This window comes from Rhinoraja longicauda, chromosome 9 (assembly GCF_053455715.1).
Source record: "Rhinoraja longicauda isolate Sanriku21f chromosome 9, sRhiLon1.1, whole genome shotgun sequence".
Lineage (NCBI taxonomy): Eukaryota > Metazoa > Chordata > Chondrichthyes > Rajiformes > Arhynchobatidae > Rhinoraja > Rhinoraja longicauda.
In genome coordinates this window covers 4,329,727-4,352,947 of record NC_135961.1, presented here as the reverse complement: position 1 = coordinate 4,352,947, position 23,221 = coordinate 4,329,727, and the positions used below count along the sequence as shown (strand labels likewise).

The window sequence follows — 23,221 nt, the reverse complement described above, 5'->3', positions numbered from 1 at the left end:
CACCGAAGATAGACACAAAATGCTGGAGTAACTCAGCGGGACAGGCAGCATCTCTGGGGAGGAGGAATGGGTGACGTTTTGGGTCGAGACCCTTCTTCAGACTGAGGAAGGGTCTCGACCCGAAACATCACCCATTCCTTCTCTCCAGAAATAAGAATGGAGTGATGGAATGGGATAATCCTTGGCAAACAGCATTTAACACAGGGAAGTGTTAGGTGATGCATTTTTAGTTTAGAGATACAGCACGGAAACAGGCCCTTTCGGCCCACCGGGTCCGTGTCGACCAGCGATCCCCGCACATTAACACTATCCAATACACACTAGGGACAATTTTTACATTTACCAAGCCAATTAACCTACAAACCTGCAAGTCTTTGGAGTGTGGGAGGAAACCGAAGATCACAGAGAAAACCCACGCAGGTCACAGGGAGAACGTACAAACTCCGTACAGACAGCACCCGTAGTCGGGGTCGAACTTGGGTCTCCGGCGCTGCATTCGCCGTAAGGCAGCAACTCTACCGCTGCGCCACCGAAAATTTAACATGATGCAATTTTAAAGCAAGGCCACAGGATTAAAAAAACAGAAGTCTATTGCCCAAATCTGCAATGTGAGGGATTGAAAAGCATACTTAAAAAGGGAATCGGGAGGCCGAAAGGAGGCATGATATTGGTATTGGTTTATTATTGTCAGAATGTCATGTGTATAAAAGATACAGTGAAAGGCTTTGTTTCCATGCTATCCGGTCAAATCATACTGTACATTCTTCCCTGTGGATTGTCTCCTTGTCGCGGTGGAGAAGCTTGTGTGGTCCTGAGATCCTGAGAGCGATGCCGTCTGGAGCTACGCTCCTGGTGGGATCACCCATGGCGGTAAGGTCGAGGGGGAGGTCCCTGACAAAGAGCAATCCAACCAAGACCTCAACGGTGGAACAGGCGGAGGGAGGGTGACGGCTGACTTTAGTGGAGCGTCACAACGGCTGGGAAGGCGGATGGATGAAGGCTGCAGCAGAAAAGGGTCCCCGGTCGTCTTGGTCTCCACGCCACTGGGTCCTGACCCAGATCTGTCAAGGACCGTGTGGTGGCTGGCTGTCTGTGCACCAGTCTCCCCACGTTAAACAAAGTCACGCACAGACAGGCGTCCTCCGCTGTTAAACCGATGAGAACAGTCATACTCACTTCGAGTGACTGCCGATGATGATGACTGTAAACGAGCACAATCAAGACATACACTCGTACCACAGGTAATGCAAAGAGAAAAATACCAGAGTGCCTAATGGTGTTGCAGAAATAGACCCTTATAATTACAGTGAAAAATTCCAATAAGGTTGTGTAAAAGAGTAGGACTACACTCCATTCCCACACTGCAGGGAAGATTTGCAAGGACATGACTGGGTCTTGGGGGCCTGAGCTATCAGGAACTTTAAGAAAGAACTACCCAGGCAGGCCAGAACCTTATTCCTTGGAGCGCAGGAGGTCTAGATTGGAGGGAACGAGCGTAGATGGGGCATCTTGGTCAGCACGAGCAAACTCAGCATTAGGGCCCATTTCAATCCTTTATGATCTATGACTCTTCTATTTCAGAGTTCCAGAATGCACAGGTATCTGCTTCACTAGAAACCTATCAAGGTGGCTGTTTATAAAAAGTGCATAAACAATCTCTGGCTGTGTAAATAGAGACATAACGGTAGTTTTGCTCTCAAAGATAGACACACAATGCTGGAGTAACTCTATGACACTAAGTGGCTCCTAAGTGGTCTCCTAATCTGAGGAAAGACATTCTTGCCATAGAGGGAGTACAGAGAAGGTTCACCAGATTGATTCCTGGGATGACAGGACTTTCATATGAAGAAAGACTGGATAGACTCGGCTTGTACGCGCTGGAATTTAGAAGATTGAGGGGGGATCTTATAGAAACTTACAAAATTCTTAAGGGGTTGGACAGGCTAGATGCAGGAAGATTGTTCCCGATGTTGGGGAAGTCCAGAACAAGGGGTCACAGTTTAAGGATAAGGGGGAAGTCTTTTAGGACCGAGATGAGAATGTTTTTTTTCACACAGAGAGTGGTGAATCTGTGGAATTCTCTGCCACAGAAGGTAGTTGAGGCCAGTTCATTGGCTACATTTAACAGGGAGTTAGATGTGGCCCTTGTGGCTAAAGGGAGAAGGCAGGTACAGGATACTGAGTTGGATGATCAGCCATGATCATATTAAATGGCGGTGCTGGCTCGAAGGGCCGAATGGCCTACTCCTGCACCCATTTTCTATGTTTCTATGAAAGTGCCTGTTCCAGGAGGAAACATTTGACAGGATATTGCACACATCGGTTGATTTGGACTGTGCTACCTTCAGTTTAGTTTCTAATTCGCGGATACAGCATGGAATCAGGTCCTTCGGCCCACCGAGTCTGTGCCGGCCACGATCACACAAATCAGGGACAACTTACAGAAGCTTTTGGGGAGGGAATGACAAATTGCACCCAACTGCTTTATAGAGATGGGCACAAGATGCTGGAGTAACTCAGCCGGGCAGGCAGCATCTCTGGAGAGAAGGAACGGGTGACGTTTTGGATCGAGACCCTTCTTCTACAGCTACAGCAGATACTTTAAACCAAGTCCATAAAGTCACATCATGACTTCCCGAATCCTATACTCAATGCCCTGACCTATGAAGGCAAGCATACCATACACCTTCTTTACCACGCTATCTACTTGAGTTGCCAATTTCAGGGACCAATGGACCTGGACACCAAAATCCCTCATACCATTCATTGTATACTTCCCCCTTACATTTGACCTCCCAAAGTGCGACAATGAATTTGATTTTGACTGGCTATTGGACAACCAGGAATCAATAGGACTCAGATTCAATAATAGCCAGAGTATAAAGAAGGGTCTCGACCCGAAACGTCACCCATTCCTTTTCTCCAGAGATGCTGTCTGACCCACCGTTACTCCAGCTTTTTGTGTCTATCTTCAGTTTAAACCAGCATCTGCAGTTCCTTCTGAAACATAAGCTACTCATTGTCCTCAAGGTAGACACAAAATGCTGGTGTAACTCAGCGGGTCAGGCAGCATATCGGGAGAGAAGGAATGGGTGACGTTTCGGGTCGAGACCCTTCTTCAGACTGAATATGAATATGAAGAAGGGTCTCGACCCGAAACGTCACCCATTCCTTCTCTCCCGAGATGCTGCCTGACCTGCTGAGTTACTCCAGCATTTTGTGTCTACCTTCGATTTAAAGCAGCATCTGCAGTTCTTTCCGACAGTTTTCTTCCTCTGTACTGAAAACCAAGAGCATCTTATAATTGCACTAAATATTTGCATTAGTTATAGTTTTACAAATGTTATGTAAAAGGCTGATTTAGACTTCGATCTAGACAAGGTATTTTCAATGGAAACGATTGAAACACTGATTTATAACAATCAGAAAACAGTCCGTATCTGAAACGTCTGGCAGTGTGTCACGTAATGCATTAAAAGAGGAAGTATATTCTTTAAAGGGATCGTTTCCTTTTCATATTCTAAGATGCTGTGACAAAAATTAGGAGACAGCTTTTTGAAACCGTGACCTTACTGGCGGGACTGTCATATGTTGAAAGACTGGAGCGACTAGGCTTGTATACACTGGAATTTAGAAGGATGAGAGGGGATCTTATCGAAACATATAAGATTATTAAGGGGTTGGACACGTTAGAGGCAGGAAACATGTTCCCAATGTTGGGGGAGTCCAGAACCAGGGGCCACAGTTTAAGAATAAGGGGTAGGCCATTTAGAACTGAGATGAGGAAAAACTTTTTCAGTCAGAGAGTTGTGAATCTGTGGAATTCTCTGCCTCAGAAGGCAGTGGAGGCCAATTCTCTGAATGCATTCAAGAGAGAGCTAGAGAGAGCTCTTAAGGATAGCAGAGTCAGGGGGTATGGGGAGAAGGCAGGAACGGGGTACTGATTGAGAATGATCAGCCATGATCACATTGAATGGCGGTGCTGGCTCGAAGGGCCGAATGGCCTCCTCCTGCACCTATTGTCTATTGTCTATTAAGAAGTTTTTTAAAATGTAAAAAATTGCACTAAAACTATATTTAAAATTTGAAAATGAAACAGAATACGAAAAACAAAATTGCTTAACCTGTCGGTCAATGACTTGTCTCGGGAAAGACGGATCAACTCATTAGCTGAGAACCCGTGAGGGATCAATTTTTTTTTAAAACTTTGAGACCAGTTGCTATTCAAAATCAATCTCCAACATTCTTTCATCAGGTACAATTCTCAGGACTGATAACAAAATTCTTCTAGTTAACAGCACAGCAGTCAATACAAAGCTTACCGGTTTCCCATTCATTTCGACATCGTTTTGGGAAAGCTCTCTCCATGTTATAGGTCAGAATGTCTCCATGCACAATGCGAATCTTCCCCGGCGCTGCTTCTGCCATCAACTATATGAAACAACAATTGTGCTCTTATCAATGTATTCCAATATCATTTCGGTTGCAAATACAGTTGGTGATTTTTTTCCCCCAAATACTAATGGATTTGGACAGCAATGTCAGGATTATTTTTCTACGGCCAATTTCACGTTTCACATACAATAGGCAGTAGACAATAGACAATATGTGCAGGAGGAGGCCATTCATCCCTTGGAGCCAGCACCACCATTCAATGTGATCATGGCTGATCATTCTCAATCAGTACCCCGTTCCTGCCTTCTCCCCATACCCCCTGACTCCGCTATCCTTAAGAGCTCTATCTAGCTCTCTCTTGAATGCATTCAGAGAATTGCCTCCGCTGCCTTCTGAGGCAGAGAATTCCACAGATTCACAACTCTCTGAATGAAAAAGATTTTCCTCATCTCCGTTCTAAATGGCCTACCCCTTATTCTTAAACTGTGGCCCCTGGGTTCTGGACTCCCCCAACATTGGGAACATGTTTCCTGCCTCTAACGTGTCCAACCCCTTAATAATCTTATATGTTTCGATAAGATCCCCTCTCATCCTTCTAAATTCCAGTGCATACAAGCCTAGTCGCTCCAGTCTTTCAACATATGACAGTCCCGCCATTCCGGGAATTAACCTAGTAAACCGATGCTGCACGCCTCAATAGCAAGAATATCCTTCCTCAAATTTGGAGACCAAAACTGCACACAGTACTCCAGGTGCGGTCTCACTAGGGCCCTGTACAACTGCAGAAGGACCTCTTTGCTCCTACACAACACGGCTTCCTTCACGTTAATACATTTAATTATGTACTAGACCAGGCATGTGAGTGAGGTAAACAAAAAAAAAGAGGAAAAGGGCCTAGCACTTGCGTTCAACGGGGGTGAAAAAAATCGGAAAGTTTTTGAAAATTTACACACAAAATTACCAGTTTCAAGCCTCTTTTAGCGCATTTCAAAGTAAAAACGGACATCACAAAATAACGTGAATATGTCACTGTACACTAATAACATTCTGAAGTAAATTCACACATTTAATTGATAATCAGGTGTAATTGGCTTTTCTGCTGTGTTTTATATTTTAACCCAGTCTTAATTAATTTAGTTATATAATCTTGCACTTAAATTTAATATTTACTCATTACAGTTCCACCTCTAATTTTCTGGCACTCTTGGTTGCAGAGCTTTGCTGGTTTATCCAGCAGGCCAAGGAAGTCGGCTATGGGATAGATGTGCTGGCTCCAGCTGGGCTGGAGTTCCAGAGCCCCGGCCGCAGGTTGCAAATGCAACCCACCGATCGGCCGTAGAAGTCCCGATGAGGTCGAGATTGGCTGCCTTGCCCAGCCTAGGTGCCACATTTTCGGGGAGACTTCCAGGGTGCGCGGGGGATTCTCGCGGAACCCTTAGCGACCTCTAGCAGAACCCCAGTGTTCATTACAAGTCTATACCGGGTTTTTTTCTTTCTTTCTTTCGATCCGATTTCTCCGTTTATTTGGCAAAGTGCAAAACGCGGAAACCACGCAAAAAGCGCGGAAAATGGATTTTAAAAACGCGGAAATGCAGAAAATTCACGTGGATCAAGTGGACCCATTTGGCCCAAACCTCTCCTGCATTGGTCAGCACCCCTCTCCTCTCCTCTCCCCCTCCCCTCTCCCCCCCTCCCCCATAACTCCACCCCCCTCCCTCCCTTGCTCCCCCTCCTCCTCCTCCCTCCCTCCCCCTCCTCCCTCCCCCTCCCTCCCTCCCCCTTCCCCTTCCCTCCCCATCCTCCCCTCTCCCCTTCCTTCCCTCCACCCCCCTCCCCTCCCCTGCTCCCTCCTCCTCCCTCCCTCCACCCCCCCTCCCCCTTCCCTAGGAGATAGATTTAAACTTTAAAATGTGAATAACTTTAAAATATTACACCGATTTCAATGAAACTTCTTCCACTAGCACAAAAGGGACGACGGTGAGTAAGGTGGGCCTAAAATTGTCGCGCTATCGTGTACCGTTTTGGCTGTAGCTCAGGAACAAACAAACAAACAAACAAGAGTTTTAGTATATAGATTACGCTACCTGTAAGCCAGGAATAAATCTGGTATCTTTCTCCACCACCAGTAGTTCTGCCACACCAGAGTTGAGGATAGATCGGGTGATTCCTCCTGGCCCTGGACCCACTTCACACACATAAGCGTTCTTTAAATTTCCAGCTTGCCGAACTATTTTATCTGAAAGGGATATTATGGTGTTCATTAAAGTAATATCATAAAATGTAATCACTTAAAACATTTCAATACAATTGATTAGGGAGGGAGGGGAGGAGGATAAGAGGGGTAGAGGGGGAAGGGGAGGAGGGAGAGGGGTAGAGGGGTAGAGGGGGAGGGGTAGAGGGGGAAGAGGGGAGAGGGGAGAGGGAGGAGGGGAGAGGGGGAGAGGAGAGGGGGAGAGGAGAGGAGAGGAGGGGAGGGAGGGAGAGGAGAGGCGAGGCAAGGAGAGGAGAGGAGAGGAGAGGAGAGGAGAGGAGATGGGAGAGGAGAGGAGAGGAGAGGAGAGGCGAGGCGAGGAGAGGAGAGGAGAGGAGAGGAGATGGGAGAGGAGAGGAGAGGAGAGAGAGGAGAGGAGATGGAGAGAGAGGAGAGGAGAGGAGAGGCGAGGCGAGGCGAGGAGGAGAGGAGAGGAGAGGAGATGGGAGAGGAGAGGAGAGGAGAGGAGAGGAGAGGAGAGGAGAGGAGAGGAGAGAGAGGGGGAGAGGAGAGGAGAGGAGAGGAGGGGAGAGGAGAGGAGAGGAGAGGAGAGGAGAGGAGAGGAGAGGAGAGGAGAGGAGAGGAGAGGAGAGGAGGGGAGAGGAGGGGAGAGGAGAGGAGAGGAGAGGAGAGGAGGGGAGAGGAGAGGAGAGGAGAGGAGAGGAGAGGAGAGGAGAGGAGATGGAGAGGGGATGGGAGAGGGGATGGGAGAGGAGGGGGAGAGGAGAGGGTGGAGGAGGGAGGCACTAATGCAGGTGAGGTTTGGGAACAACTTGGTCTAGTTTTCTCTAAATGTAACCTTTTGTAGCTGCACAGTTTAGTATTCTACATCAGCACAAGTCCATGCCAACAAATACATGCAAAATAATTTAAAGCGATTTTTATATGGTCAAGGGTAACTTTAGCCATTATCTTTCCATTCTAAAACATTCAAGGAAAGTAATGTTGTCTCAGAATTTAGTTTTAGTTTAGTTTAGAGATACAGCGCAGAAACAGGCCCTTCGGCCCACCGGGTCCGCACCGACCAGCAAACCCCGCACACCAACACTTTGCTAAACACACATTAGGCACAATTTTTACACTTATGCCAAGCCAATTAGCCTGCCAACCTGTAGGTTTTAGAGATACAGCGCAGAAACAGGCCCTTCGGCCCACCGAGTCCGCGCCGCCCAGCGATCCCCGCACACTAACACTATCCTACACACACTAGGGGCAATTTTTACATTTGCCCAGCCAATTAGCCTACATACCTGTACGTCTTTGGAGTGTGGGAGGAAACCGAAGATCTCGGAGAAAACCCACGCAGGTCACGGGGAGAACGTACAAACTCTGTACAGACAGCGCCTGTCGTTGGGATTGAACCTGGGTCTCTGGCGCTTTTAGCACTGGAAGGCAGCAACTCTACCGCTGTGCCACCCTACACATTTGCTCAGTACATAACAGCGCCATTAATGCTGCGTCCGTTTATTAATTAATGCATTGTGCGTCAACTTGCGGAAAGGAAGACAGTTCGCGTGAATTGCACGCTCCGCCGTCAACCTTGGGAAAGCTGCAGTTTTTTTCCTTGCTCTCCTCCTCTCCACCACATTATTTTTGAAGAGTTGACAGAATTACATACAAAATGTCGGTATCACAAAATGCTGGAGTAACTCAGCAGGTCGGGCAGCATCTGAGGAGAGGGGAAACGGGTGACGTTTCGGGTCGAGACCCTTCTTCAGACATACAAAATGTAAATCAATCTCAATCTAAGGCTCATGCTTACTCATGGAAAAGTACCTTTTTTAATAACAGGTAATTAATAATTAAATACTAACTACTCGGTCCACAAAGGGAACAATTTCAACTCTTAAGTCATTGTTAAAAGTTTAAGTGTACATTGTATTCTTTATCCATTAATCCAATTTTTCCTTCCTTTCGTCTCTCTTCCTTAATAGATCAGATTCGATTTCAGCCTTCATCAATGTGATTCCTTTCGTAATTGAACCCTTAAATATCTTAACACTGTTGGCTCCATCTTACATCAGATGCCCAAATATCAAGCTGTACCACCAACACCTAACAGAAAAATAAACTCCATCGCAGAATGAGCTGAAACATCTAACCCAGCGGTATGAACATTGACTTCTCCAACTTTAGATAGTTCCTCTGTCCCTCTCTTCCCCTCCCCCTTCCCAGTTCTCCCTCCATCTTCCTGTCTCCACCTATATCCTTCCTTTGTCCCGCCCCCCTGACATCAGTCTGAAGAAGGGTCTCGACCCGAAACGTCACCCATTCCTTCTCTCCCAAGATGCTGCCTGACCTGCTGAGTTACTCCAGCATTTTGTGAAACATCTAACTGGTGAGGCAAACCACAATGCCCCATTCTATCACGATTCGGGTCTTTGAGACTAAATTAAAGGTGTACACACAATGAACTGCAGGTGCTGGTTTACAAAAAGAGGACATAGTGTGGGTAGTAGCTCAGCAGGTGAGGCAGCATCTCTGGAGGACATGGACAGATGACATTTTGGGTCAGGACACTTCAGGCTGATCGCAGTTGGGGGATATGTAGATGGGAAAATAACTGCAGATGCTGGTTCAAATTGAAGGTAGACACAAAATGCCTGGAGTAACTCAGCGGGCCAGGCAGCATCTCAATAGACAATAGGTGCAGGAGTAGGCCATTTGGCCCTTCGAGCCAGCACCACCACTTCAGGAGAGAAGGAATGGGTGACGTTTCGAGTCGAGACATTTCTTCAGACTGATGTCAGGGGAGGAGGCGGGACAAAGATAGGATGTAGTCGGAGACAGGAAGACAGTGGGAGAAATGGGAAGGGGGAGGGGAACGAGAGGGACAGAGGAACTATGTCTGAGAGAGGAGAACCTTTTTTTTTTTAAGTAAGCATCCCTTGAGGAGATTTCACCACGGAACAGTTGATTTGAAGGGAGTTACCTTTATTTTCCAGTCTCCAAAAAAATTGCAGTGCACAAAAGAAAATGTGTTTATTCACAAAATGCTGGAGCAACTCAGCAGGTCAGGCAGCATCTCAGGAGAGAAGGAATGGGTGATGTTTCGAGTCGAGACCCTTCTTCAGTTCTTCAGTCTGAAGAAGGGTCTCGACCCAAAAAGTCACCCATTCCTTCTCTCCCGAGATGCTGCCTGACCTGCTGAGTTACTCCAGCATTTACCTTCGATTTGTACCAGCATCTGCAGTTATTTTCTTAAGAAAATGTGTTGACTTCTACAGATACAAATAAGCCATCAAGCCAAATGGATAGAGAAGAGAAGAGGCTTCATGGGGGGGGGAAGCAGAGGGTGATGGTGGAAGGTTGTTTTTCAAACTGGAGACCTGTAACTGGTGGTGTGCCTCAGGGATCAGTGCTGGGCACATTGCTGTTTGTGGTTCATATCAACAATTTGGAAGAGAATGAAGAGGACATGATTAGTAAGTTTGCAGATGACACTAAAGTGGGTGGTATCATAGATAGTGATGTGGCTTATCAAAAATGATAGCCCGATCATAATCAATTTGGCAAGTGGGCCCAGACAAAAGTTTAGGGGTAACATGAGGGGTAACTTCTTTACTCAGAGGGTGGTGGCTGTATGGAATGGGCTTCCGGTGGAAGTGGTGGAGGCAGGCTCGATTTTATTATTTAAGAGTAAATTGGATAGGTATATGGATAAGAGGGGATTGGAGGGTTATGGTCTGAGTGCAGGTAGATGAGACTAGGTCAGGGAGAGTGGTCGGCGTGGACTGGTAGGGCCGAACGGGCCTGTTTCCGTGCTGTAGTTGTTATATGGTTATATGGTTATATATGAAATGGTTCATAGAAGTTAATAGTGTGAGGTGTTACATTTTGGGAAGTCAAACTAGGCCAGGACCGTCACAGTGAATGGCAGAGCCCTGGGGAGTGTTGTAGAGCAGAGCCATCTAGGAGTGCTGGTCCATGGTTCCTTGAACATTGAAGATGGAGTTTAATGCTGACGTAGTGTCACATTTTTGGAAGTCAAACCAGGGTTGAAGCCAAGGTGAAAGGTAGGGTGCCCAGGGATATGTTGTAGAGCAGAGCGATCTCGGAGTACAAGTATATAGTTCCCTTAAAGTGGCATCACAGGTAGAAAGGGTGGTCAAGAAGATTTTTGGTACATTGGCCTTCATCATATAGGGTAGTGCGTACAGTCAAGTCAAGTCAATTTTATTTGTATAGCACATTTAAAAACAACCCACGTTGACCAAAGTGCTGTACGTCAGTTCAGGTACTAAGAAACAAACATACAATGGCACACAAACATAACAGCACATACATAAACAGTTCACATCCCCCCCCCCCCCCCCCCCACCCCCCCCTCAGAGGGCCTCAAACGCTAGGGAGTAGAAATAGGTTTTGAGCCTGGACTTAAAGGAGTCGATGGAGGGGGCAGTTCTGATGGGGAGAGGGATGCCGTTCCACAGTCTAGGAGCTGCAACCGCAAAAGCGCGGTCACCCCTGAGCTTAGACCGCGGGATAGTCAGTAGCCCCAAGTCGGCCGACCTGAGGGACCTGGAGATAGAAGTTGAGATGTTATGTTACAGTTGTACAAGACTTTTAGTGAGGCCGCATTTGGAGCATTGTGTTTAGTTTTGGTCACCCTGCTGTAGGAAGGATGTTGTTAAACTTGAAAGGGTGCAGGGAAAATGTATTTGAATATTGCCAGGACCTGAGGGCCAGAGGTATAGGAAAAGCCTTGGCAGTCTCGGGCTTTATTCCTTGGATGTCAATAGACAATAGGTGCAGGAGGAGGCCATTCGGCCCTTCGAGCCAGCACCGCCATTCAATGTGATCATGGCTGATCATTCTCAATCAGTACCCCGTTCCTGCCTTCTCCCCATACCCCCTGACTCCGCTATCCTTAAGAGCTCTATCTAGCTCTCTCTTGAATGCATTCAGAGAATTGGTCTCCACGGCCTTCTGAGGCAGTGAATTCCACAGATTCACAACTCTCTGACTGAAAAGGTTTTTCCTCGTCTCCGTTCTAAATGTCCTACCCCTTATTCTTAAACTGTGGCCCCTGGTTCTGGACTCCCCCAACATTGGGAACATGTTTCCTGCCTCTAACCGTGTCCAACCCCTTAATAATCTTATACGTTTCGATAAGATCCCCTCTCATCCTTCTAAATTCCAGTGTATACAAGTCTAGTCGCTCCAGTCTTTCAACATACGACAGTCCCGCCATTCCGGGAATTAACCTAGTGAACCTACGCTGCACGCCCTCAATAGCAAGAATATCCTTCCTCAAATTTGGAGACCAAAACTGGAGTCTGAGTCGGAGTCTGAGGAGCGATCATATCGAGGTGTACAAGATCATGAGGAGAAGCGATAGGGAAAATGCACAGAGTCTTTGACCAAGAGTAGGAGAATCAAAAACCCGACGACATAGGTTTAAGGTGAGAGGGGAAAAAATTAATAGAGACCTGAGGGGTAGGTTTTTCACACAGATAATGGTGGGTATATGGAACAAGCTGCCATATACCCAGCTGTATATAGCAGTATACCACCAGTTTAAAGACATTTTAACAGATACATGGATCGGCAAGGTTTAAAGGGATATGGGCCAAATGCAGGCGTGCCGCATGTAGATGGGGCATCTTGATCAACATGGGCAAGTTGGGCTGAAGGGCTCGTTTTCTGCTGTACGAGTCTAAGCCTTTTTCCTCTCCAGAATATGTTTTACAATTGACCAATTTAGCATTTATGCTAAACAATATTAAGCTCAAACCATAATTAATACCCTTCATAACCAATATCTACTTTATTGTAGAAAAATGGAACTGCCACAGACTTTTGCAAATCAGTACTACCCATTCATGCTGAACATGAAAACAGGAATGGCATGACATGGATCGGACAGGTTTGGAGGGATATGGACCAAACGCGGGCAGGTGGGACTGGTGTAGCTAGGATATGTTGGCCGAAGGGCCTGTTTCCACACTGTGTCACTCTATGACTCTATGAAGGGCCTGTTTCCACACTGTATCACTCAAGGACTCTATGAAGGGCCTGTTTCCACACTGTGTCACTCAAGGACTCTATAAAGGGCCTGTTTCCACACTGTATCACTTTATGACTCTATAAAGGGCCTGTTTCCACACTGTGTCACTCTATGACTCTATGAAGGGCCTGTTTCCACACTGTGTCACTCTATGACTCTATGAAGGGCCTGTTTCCACACTGTATCACTCTATGACTCTATAAAGGGCCTGTTTCCACACTGTGTCACTCTATGACTCTATGAAGGGCCTGTTTCCACACTGTGTCACTCTATGACTCTATGAAGGGCCTGTTTCCACACTGTGTCACTCAAGGACTCTATAAAGGGCCTGTTTCCACACTGTATCACTCTATGACTCTATAAAGGGACTGTTTCCACACTGTATCACTCTAGGACTCTATGAAGGGCCTGTTTCCACACTGTATCACTCAAGGACTCTATGAAGGGCCTGTTTCCACACTGTGTCACTCAAGGACTCTATAAAGGGCCTGTTTCCACACTGTATCACTCTATGACTCTATAAAGGGCCTGTTTCCACACTGTGTCACTCTATGACTCTATGACAAAGTTAGCTCTTATGCAATTCTTGAACCAGCACTGCCTTATCATTCCAAACTCCTACTCACACCCTCCCAAAAAAAGACAGTATGCTAGTGTCGGTCATTGTTTTCCCTACTGTGAACCACTCTGTCGGAATTTACCTTTACCCGTTAAGAAAACTAATTTTTCTGATCATTTTGATGTTAAGGGAGCATTCCTACTGCGATACAAAGGTTAGAACGACTTACCACTCAATTTCTGCAAATTCCGATTCCTAACTTCGAAAAGATATCCACCAGGATACACAAGTCTGGTAGATCCCTTCATATGGTCATGTGATGGGAGTAGAATTAGGCCATTCGGCCCATCATGTCTACTCGCCCATTCAATCGCGGCTGATCTATCTCTCCCTCCTAACCCTATTCTCCTGCCTTCTCCCCATAACCACTGACACCCGTACTAATCAAGAATCTCAGCATAGAAATATCCACTGACTTGGCTTCCACAGCCTTCTGTGGCAAAGAATTCCGCAGATTCACCACCCTCTGACTAAGGAAATCTCTCATCTCCTTCCTAAAAGAACATCCTTTGATTTTGAGGCTAAGACCGCCGGGTTAGCCTGTCGATCGAGCGCAGCGTGCATCAGCTGCACAGGGCCGCGGTGGAACGTGCCAACGCGCTGGGCCAAGCAGATCTGAGGGAGAACTTTGCTGAACGTCGTGACTGTTCCGCTTGTAGACACGTGTTTTGCCAAGCTAAAGATGCCACACCATTCTTAGGAAAGCATTGGCCGAATGATTGGAGCATTGTGCACAGATATCTGTTTCTTTGTGCGTGGTGTTATTATCTGTTATCTGCAAAACTATGTACGGGTCTGAGTAATGTCATTTAGGCGGTTTCGATAAAATCACAACTGCCTGACCAAGCTGTTTAACATCTACATACTAAAACTCTCGTTTGTTATCTTGTTTGTGACTGAACTTCAGCCAAAACGGTACACGGTAGCGCGACAATTTTAGGCCCACCTTACTCACCGTTGTCACTTTAGTGATAATGCAAGTAGTTTTATTGAAATCGGTGTTATATTTTTTAAGTTATTCACATTTTAAAGTTTAAATCTAGGGAGGAGGGAGGGAAGGGGAGGGAGTTGGGGGGTGGGGGTTGAGGGGGAATGGGAAGTGGGGAGGGGGGGGGGAGGGGAGGGAGGAGGGATGGGGGTAGGAGAGGGTGCTGCACCAATGCAGGAGAGGTTTGAGCCCTTGGTCTAGTAGAAACATAGAAACAAACAAAATAGGTGCAAGAGGAGGCCATTTGGCCCTTCGAACCAGCACCGCCATTCATTGTGATCATGGCTGACCATCCACAATCAGTAACCCGTGACTGCCTTCTCCCCATATCCCTCGATTCCGCTAGCCCCTAGAGCTCTATCTAACTCTCTTTTAAATTCATCCAGTGAATTGGCCTCCACTGCCCTCTGTGGCAGAGAATTCCACAAATTCACAACTCTCTGGGTGAAAAAGTTTTTTCTCACCTCAGTTTTAAATGGCCTCCCCTTTATTCTTAGACTGTGGCCCCTGGTTCTGGACTCGCCCAACATTGGGAACATTTTTCCTGCGTCTAGCTTGTCCAGTCCTTTTATAATTTTATACGTCTCTATAAGGTCCCCTCTCATCCTTCTAAACTCCAGTGAATACAAGCCCAGTCTTTCCAATCTTTCCTCATATGACAGTCCCGCCATCCTGGGGATTAAATCTCGTGAACCTACGCTGCACTGCCTCAATAGCAAGGACGTCCTTCCTCAAATTAGGAGACCAAAACTGCACACAATGCCCCAGATGTGGTCTCACCAAGGCCTGGAACTACGATATGTGCTAGTCTGCACATACACTTGTTTGTTCAGCAGTATATAAACCCAAGCCGTCTCTGTGCTCTGAAAGACCTGTCTCATGGAGCAGTTCCTTCTGAGATATCGCGTAATAAAGTCTCACACTCCATAAGTCCGAGTCTTCGATTGATTTCTCTGACACAACGCCACTCCGTCACGGTGGCGCAGCGGTAGAGTTGCTACCTTACAGCGAATGCAGCGCCGGAGACTCGGGTTCGATCCTGACTACGGGCGCCGTCTGTACGGAGTTTGTACGTTCTCCCCGTGACCTGCGTGGGTTTTCTCCGATATCTTCGGTTTCCCTCCACACTCCAAAGACGTACAGGTCTTTAGAAGACTGAGGGGGGATCTTATAGAAACATATAAAATTCTTAAGGGGTTGGAGAGGCTAGATGCGGGAAGATTGTTCCCGATGTTGGGGAAGTCCAGAACCAGGGGTCACAGCTTAAGGATAAGGGGGAAGTCTTTTAGGACCGAGATGAGAAAACATTTCTTCACACAGAGAGTGGTGAGTCTGTGGAATTCTCTGCCACAGAAGGTAGTTGAGGCCAGTTCATTGGCTATATTTAAGAGGGAGTTAGATGTGGCCCTTTTTGCTAAAGGGATCAGGGGGTATGGGGAGAAGGCAGGTACAGGTTACTGAGCTGGATGATCAGCCATGATCATATTGAATGGCGGTGCAGGCTCGAAGGGCCGAATGGCCTACTCCTGCACCTATTTTCTATGTTTCTATGTTTCTATGTGGGTTAATTGGCTGGGCAAATGTAAAAATTGTCCCTAGTGGGTGTAGGATAGTGTTAGTGTGCGGGGATCGCTGGGCGGCGCGGACCCGGTGGGCCGAAGGGCCTGTTTCCGCGCTGTATCTCTAAATATAAAAAATCTAAAAATTTCATTGAACTAGTGGTGGCAGGATACGAGTGAGAAAATAAGAATTTGCCTATCTTCTGACACCAAGATAGACTTTTCACAGGCTTGGAGGTTACAAAAAGGCATCAGACTGTAAGACTACAAATTTAAAGCCAAATGGTTACCTGTCAATCTTAAATCCAACAGGAAATTCTGAGAAAGTTGCTTTTCCGCTCTCAAGTTATACAACTTGATAATTTCTCTGATCGTCGGAAGAGGGGGCAAACGAAAAGAAGCGATTCTTCCTCCTGCAGCCATGGTCCAACCTCCTTACTCCTAGAAGTACCGGGGAAAAAAATGTTAAAGCAAGAAACTCTCAAATATAAAATATCTACAGGTTTACAGGTTAGTTTATTGTCACGTGTACCGAGGTACAGTGAAAAGCTTTTGTGGCGTGCTATCCAGTCATCAGAAACACAATACATGATTACAATCGAGCCATTTACAGTATACAGATACATGACAAGGGGACAGCGTTTTGGGCTGCCAAATCCATATAGATCTGCCCTGTCGTACCAGATAGAGCTGGGAATGTAGACACAAAATGCAGGTGTAACTCAGCGGGACAGGCAGCATCTCTGGAGAGAAGGAATGGGTGACGTTTTGGGACGAGACCCTTCTTCAGACTGATCTGCAAACCAGACAAACCAGCATCTGCAGTTCCTTCCTGCACAAAGCCTTGAATGTACCGGTTCTAAACAATACCACTCACTTTGCTTATGATTCATTTTCAATTGTTGCATACGTGCCCACATGGTATACTGCAAGATGTTTTCAAAGTTTCTGACCCACCCCCCTAAAAATGCTCCATCTGCCAACTTCTTTGCAAATTGATGTCCCTCCATAAGCATCGTACCTTTCTCAATAGACAATAGACAATAGGTGCAGGAGTAGGCCATTCGGGCCTTCGAGCCAGCACCGCCATTCAATGTGATCATGGCTGATCATTCTCAATCAGTACCCCGTTCCTGCTTTCTCCCCATACCCCCTGACTCCGCTATCCTTAAGAGCTCTATCTAGCTCTCTCTTGAATGTATTCAGAGAATTGGCCTCCACTGCCCTCTGAGGCAGAGAATTCCACAGATTTACAACTCTCTGACTAAATAGCACAAAGTTTCCAATTGCACCTTCCCTGAACATAACTTCACCACACTGAGCATTGCAAACTCTCAGCTTACCGAGCGCGACTATCATAAAGTTCCGATCACAATCGGGCGGCACGGTGGCGCAGTGGTAGAGTTGCTGCCTTACAGCGAATGCAGCGCCGGAGACTCAGGTTCGATCCTGACTACGGGCGCCGTCTGTACGGAGTTTGTACGTTCTCCCCGTGACCTGCGTGGGTTTTCTCCGAGATCTTCGGTTTCCTCCCACACTCCAAAGACGTACAGGTATGTGGGTTAATTGGCTGGGCAAATGTAAAAATTGTCCCTAGTGGGTGTAGGATAGTGTTAGTGTGCGGGGATCACTGTGCGGCGCGGACCCGGTGGGCCGAAGGGCCTGTTTCTGCGCTGTGTCTCTAAATCTAAATCGTTGAAAAAGGGAGCATTTGCCACCAGGCTACTGCAGTTGTGATGGATTATTCCTCTCTATAGTGACTCCGACCCATACGAATAATTTGATTAACAATCTCCATTGCAATGCCCATCATCTATGTCTGGGCCAAATGTTTCAGAACCCGGCAATATATAATTTTTTTATAAAGTGGTGCTAAGATCAAAGATCGACCACAATTATACTGAACACGAAAGAAGGTATGAGGGGCCGACTCCCATTATGGTATTAAAGTTTTCCTCCTTTAAGTCATAGAAACATAGAAAATAGTTGCAGGCGTAGGCCATTCGGCACTTCGAGCCAGCACCGCCATTCAATATGATCATGGATGATCATCCAGAATCACAGTACCCCGTTCCTGCTTTCTCCCCAGATCCCTTGATTCCGTTAGCCCTAAGAGTGATATCAAACTCTCTCCTGAACACATCAGTCATACGTGAATACCTTTATGACAAAAGTTTTGCCAACCTGAAGTATTCATTGTTTTTCACTTTCCTCAGATCCTGGCTGTGTGTTTCTAGCATTTTCTATTTAAAATAACATAAACTCATTTAAATTTTTTAACCATGCCATAGTCAGAGTTGTTTCACAACAGCTAGCCGCTTCTCGTGAGACAATAGACAATAGACAATAGGTGCAGGAGGAGGCCATTCAGGCCTTCGAGCCAGCACCGCCATTCAATGCGATCATGGCTGATCATTCTCAATCAGTACCCCGTTCCTGCCTTCTCCCCATACCCCCTCACTCCGCTATCCTTAAAGGGACTGCCTGAGAAAAGAAGGCTGCTCGTTCAAAATATTGAAACAACCACGAAATGTGCACACAATCTATATAAGAAAATAACTGCAGATGCTGGTACAAATCGAAGGTATTTATTTCACAAAATGCTGGAGTAACTCAGCAGGTCAGGCAGCATCTCAGGTCTGAAGAAGGGTCTCGACCCGAAACGTCACCCATTCCTTCTCTCCTGAGATGCTGCCTGACCTGCTGAGTTACTCCAGCATTTTGTGAAATACACACAATCTATATAACTGAATCAAATGGACAGGAAAAATGTACGCCGGACAATTTAGGGACATTACTACTTTCTATGTGTAGGAAAGAACTGCAGATGCTGGTTTACACTGAAGATACAGTAGACACAAAATGCTAGACTCGCTCAGTGGGACAGGCAGCATCTCTGATGGGTGACATTTCAGGTTGAGACTATTCTTCAGACTCCTTTCTACTTAATTTTGTATATCATATTGATGCTAATAGGGCATTCAAGCAATGTAATGCCATATAAAGGCCATCTTCTTAGAGTCATAGTGTGGAAACAGGCCCTTCGTCCCAACTCGACCACACCGGCCAACATGTCCCACCTACACTAGTCCCACCTGCCCGCATTTGGCCCATATCCCTCCAAACCTGTCCTATCCATGTACCTGTTTAACTGTTTCTTAAACGTTGGGGTAGTCCCTGCCTCAACTACCTCCTCTGGCAGCTTGTTCCATACACCCACCGCCCTTTGTGTGGAAAAGGTTACCCCTCAGATTCCTATTAAATCTTTTCCCCTTCACCTTGAACCTATGTCCTCTGGTCCTCGATTCCCCTACTCTGGGCAAGACACTGTGCATCTACCCAATCTGTTCCTCTTTTGATTTTATACACATCGAAAAGATTATCGCTTATCCTCCAGCGCTCCAAGGAATAGAGTCCCAGCCTCCTCAACCTCTCCCTCGACCACACACCCTCTAGTCCTGGCAACATCCTCGCAAATCGTCTCTGAACCCTTTCAGGCTTGACAACATCCTTCCTATTCTCAGAACTGAACACAATACTCTAAATGCGGCCTCACCAACATCTTATACAACTGCAACATGACCTCCCAGCTTCTATTCTTGTTGAGCAACCAGAGTGATTAATTAATTAATCAAAAGCAACCAGTTAAAATAACGAATTCAGGGCACAAGTCAGGTACAGAATCTAAGATAAAGACAAGTAAATACTACATTCATGGAAAAGTAAAAGGGATAGTAATGAAAGTTGTTGACTTCTTAAGAAAGGTCACCTTATGAACCAGAGATGAATACATCTCATCCTGTAAAACTCTCTTGATTAGTACTGGTGTCAGGGATTATGGGGAGAAGGCAGGAGAATAGGGTTAGGAGGGAGAGATAGATCAGCCATGATTGAATGGCAGAGTAGACTTGATGGGCCCAATGGCCTAATTATGCTTTTATCACTTATGAATTTATGACAACTTTGGCTGCAGAGAGGATGTTTGACAGATATTATTATCATGGAATGAATAGAACACTGATTTTTTTGTGGTACTTTCATTGTTTATCTGCGATGGAATGTAAAGTTAACCTTATTTCTACTCCCTAGCGTTTGAGGCCCTCTGAGGGGGCACTGTAAACTGTTTATGTATGTGCTGTTATGTTTGTGTGCCATTGTATGTTCGTTCTTAGTACCTGAATTGATGTACAGCACTTTGGTCAACGTGGGTTGTTTTTAAATGTGCTATACAAATAAAATTGACTTGACTTGGCTTATTATTAGTGTCACAGCAAAATCCAGCCCCATTTTATCTGGATTACCGTTGTGGTGAAGCCAGGAGCCCGAATTGCTGGAACTACTTGAATTGAACTCCAGCAAGTAAGTTATTCATAGAAAATAGGTGCAGGAGGAGGCCATTTGGCCCTTCGAGCCAGCACCGCCATTCATTGTGATCATGGCTGATCATCCACAATCAGCACCCCGTGCCTGCTTTCTCCCCATATCCCCTGATTCCGCTAGCCCCTAGAGCTTTAACTAACTCTCTTTTAAATTAATCCAGTGAATTGGCCTCCACTGCCTTCTGTGGCAGAGAATTCCACAAATTCACAACTCTCTGGGTGAAAAAGTGTTTTTTCACCTCATGAATAGGTGTCACCTGATTCCTTTCATCACTATGCTGATGACGGAGAGCTGGTTTGGGAAATAATTCAATGGCTAGATTCCGCCAGGTTAACAAATACTCTCTTGAACATCCACAGGTGTACCAGTGGAGATATTGTACTCAGTTTATCTCAACCTGCTGTAGGGAAGAGCGTAGAGAAGATGTACGAAGATGTTGTAAGGGCTTGATGGCCGAATCTATCGGCAGAGGTTGGATAGGCCAGGACTTTATTCCTTCGAAAATGCAGGAGGCTGAGGGGTATAAGAAAATAACTGCAGATGCTGGTACAAATCAAAGGTATTTCTTCACAAAATGCTGGAGTAACTCAGCAGGTCAGGCAGCATCTCAGGAGAGAAGGAATGGGTGACATTATGGGTCGAGACCCTTCTTCAGACTGATGTCAGGGGGCGGGACAAAGGAAGGATATAGGCAGAGACAGGAAGATAGAGGGAGATCTGGGAAGGAGGAGGGGAAGAGAAGGACAGGGGAACTATCTAAAGTTAGAGAAGTCGATGTTCATACCACTGGGCTGCAAGCTGCCCAAGCGAAATATGAGGTGCTGTTCCTCCAATTTCCAGTGGGCCTCACTATGGCACTGGAGGAGGCCCATGACAGAAAGGTCAGACTGGGAGTGGGAGGGGGAGTTGAAGCGCTCAGCCACCGGGAGATCAGGTTGGTTGAGGCGGACTGAGCGAAGGTGTTGAGCGAAGCGATCGCCGAGCCTGCGTTTGGTTTCGCCGATGTAAATAAGTTGACATCTTGAGCAGCGGATGCAATAGATGAGGTTGGAGGAGGTGCAGGTGAACCTCTGTCTCACCTGGAAAGACTGTTTGGGTCCTTGGATGGAGTCGAGGGGGGAGGTAAAGGGACAGGTGTTGCATCTCCTGCGGTTGCAGGGGAAAGTGCCCGGGGATGGGGTGGTTTGGGTGGGAAGGGAGGAGTGGACCAGGCTGAGGGGTGATCTTATAGAACTGTATAAACTCATGGGGGGGGGGGGGAATAGAGATGGTGAATTTGCAGTTTTTTCCCCTCGGGGTATGGAAATCAAGAACTAGAGAGCATAGGTTTAAGGGGTTTGAAGAAGGGTCTCGACCCGAAACGTCACCCATTCCTTCTCTCCTGAGATGCTGCCTGACCTGCTGAGTTACTCCAGCATTTTGTGAAATAAATACTTTCGATTTGTACCGGCATGGGTTTAAGGGGAGTGGACAAACGTTTAAGAGGAATGCAAGGGCATTTTTTTTATTTTACACACACACACACACAGGATGGCCGTGTTACAAGGCAGCACCATGGCACAACAGTAGAGTTGTTGCCTTATAGCACACCAGAGATCCAGGTTCATCCTGACTAGGGCAGCTGTCTATACGGAGTTTGTACCTTCTCCCTGCAACCACGTGTTTCTTCTGCGGTCGTTCTGATTTCTTCCTACACTCCAAAGACGTACAGGTTTGTAGATTAATTATAATAGACAATAGATGCAGGAGGAGGCCATTTGGCCCTTCGAGCCAGCACCACCATTCATTGTGATCATGGCTGATCACCCTCATAAGGTGTTCATGGTAACCATAAATTCAAACGAGCCAGAAGTGACACAGACAGCTAGTTATGTGGAATTGTTGTGTAGGAAAGAACTGCAGAAGCTGGTTTAAACCGAAGATAGACACAATAAGGTGGAGTAACTCAGTGGGTCAGACAGCATCTCTGGAGAGAATGAATAGGTGACGTTTCGGGTCGAAGAAGGGTCTCGACCCGAAATGTCACCTATACCTTTTTATCCAGAGATTCTCTTAGAGATACAGCATAGAAACAGGCCCTTCGGCCCACCGAGTCTACGCCAACCAGTGATCCCTGCGCGTTAACACCACCCTACACACACTAGGGATAATAGACAATAGACAATAGGTGCTGGAGGAGGCCATTCGGCCCTTTGAGCCAGCACTGCCATTCAATGTGATCATGGCTGATCATTCTCAATCAGTACCCCGTTCCTGCCTTCTCCCCATACCCCCTGACTCTGCTATCCTTAAGCTATGCCTAGTGTGTGGGACAGTGTTACGGTATGGCGTGATTGCTGGCTAGCACGGACGCAGAGGGCCGAGGGACTGTTTCCATGATGTATCTCTAAAGTCTGAGGTCTGGAGGATGATGGATGGGTACATGGAGCGAGCTGCCGCAGGACGTTGAAGCAGGCTTAATAACAACATTTAAAAGACAGGCACATGGATAGGAAATGTTAGAGGGACATGGGCTAAACACAGGTAAATGGAACTAACCTGGTCACTACGTATGAATTGGGTCAGGTGGCCATTTTCATGCTGTGTCTTGGAGTCTACAATGAGTTTGGATTTGAAGCAACATGAAACTTGGAGCATAACTTCAAATCAAGGACCAAAGATTGTCCATAATTCCCAGGGGGTATGGGGAGAAGGCAGGAACGGGGTACTGATTGAGAATGATCAGCCATGATCACATTGAATGGCGGTGCTGGCTCGAAGGGCCGAATGGCCTCCTCCTGCACCTATTGTCTATTGTCTAATACAAGTCTGAAGCAGCTTGTGTTTTAAATTACATATAATGCACACAATCAGGTTAAAAACTTTACTGTTGTTTAAAAAAAAGCAGGATTGATCTCAATGTAAATCTGGAGACCAAACCACCTCCAAAGCATTGTCAGAATCCCTAACAAATCCTGTTAGCTGTGGTTTCTCTTCTCTCCACACTGTATGTCTTTTAGTTCAGTTCAGAGATACAGCA

At 46.4% G+C, this 23,221-nt stretch overlaps 1 protein-coding gene across 1 annotated transcript in view; it reads right to left on the bottom strand.

Moving 5' to 3' along the window:
• tfb1m (transcription factor B1, mitochondrial) overlaps positions 1 to 23,221 on the bottom strand; it is a 44,984-nt gene that overhangs the window by 20,445 nt on the left and 1,318 nt on the right. Inside the window, exons 2-4 of the mRNA XM_078404706.1 lie at positions 16,113 to 16,263; positions 6,480 to 6,631; positions 4,323 to 4,431 (exon numbers count right to left, since the gene is read on the bottom strand). Of these exons, the coding sequence (XP_078260832.1) occupies positions 4,323 to 4,431; positions 6,480 to 6,631; positions 16,113 to 16,245 (394 nt within the window). The 5' untranslated portion in view covers positions 16,246 to 16,263. The remainder of the gene's footprint in view (positions 1 to 4,322; positions 4,432 to 6,479; positions 6,632 to 16,112; positions 16,264 to 23,221) is intronic.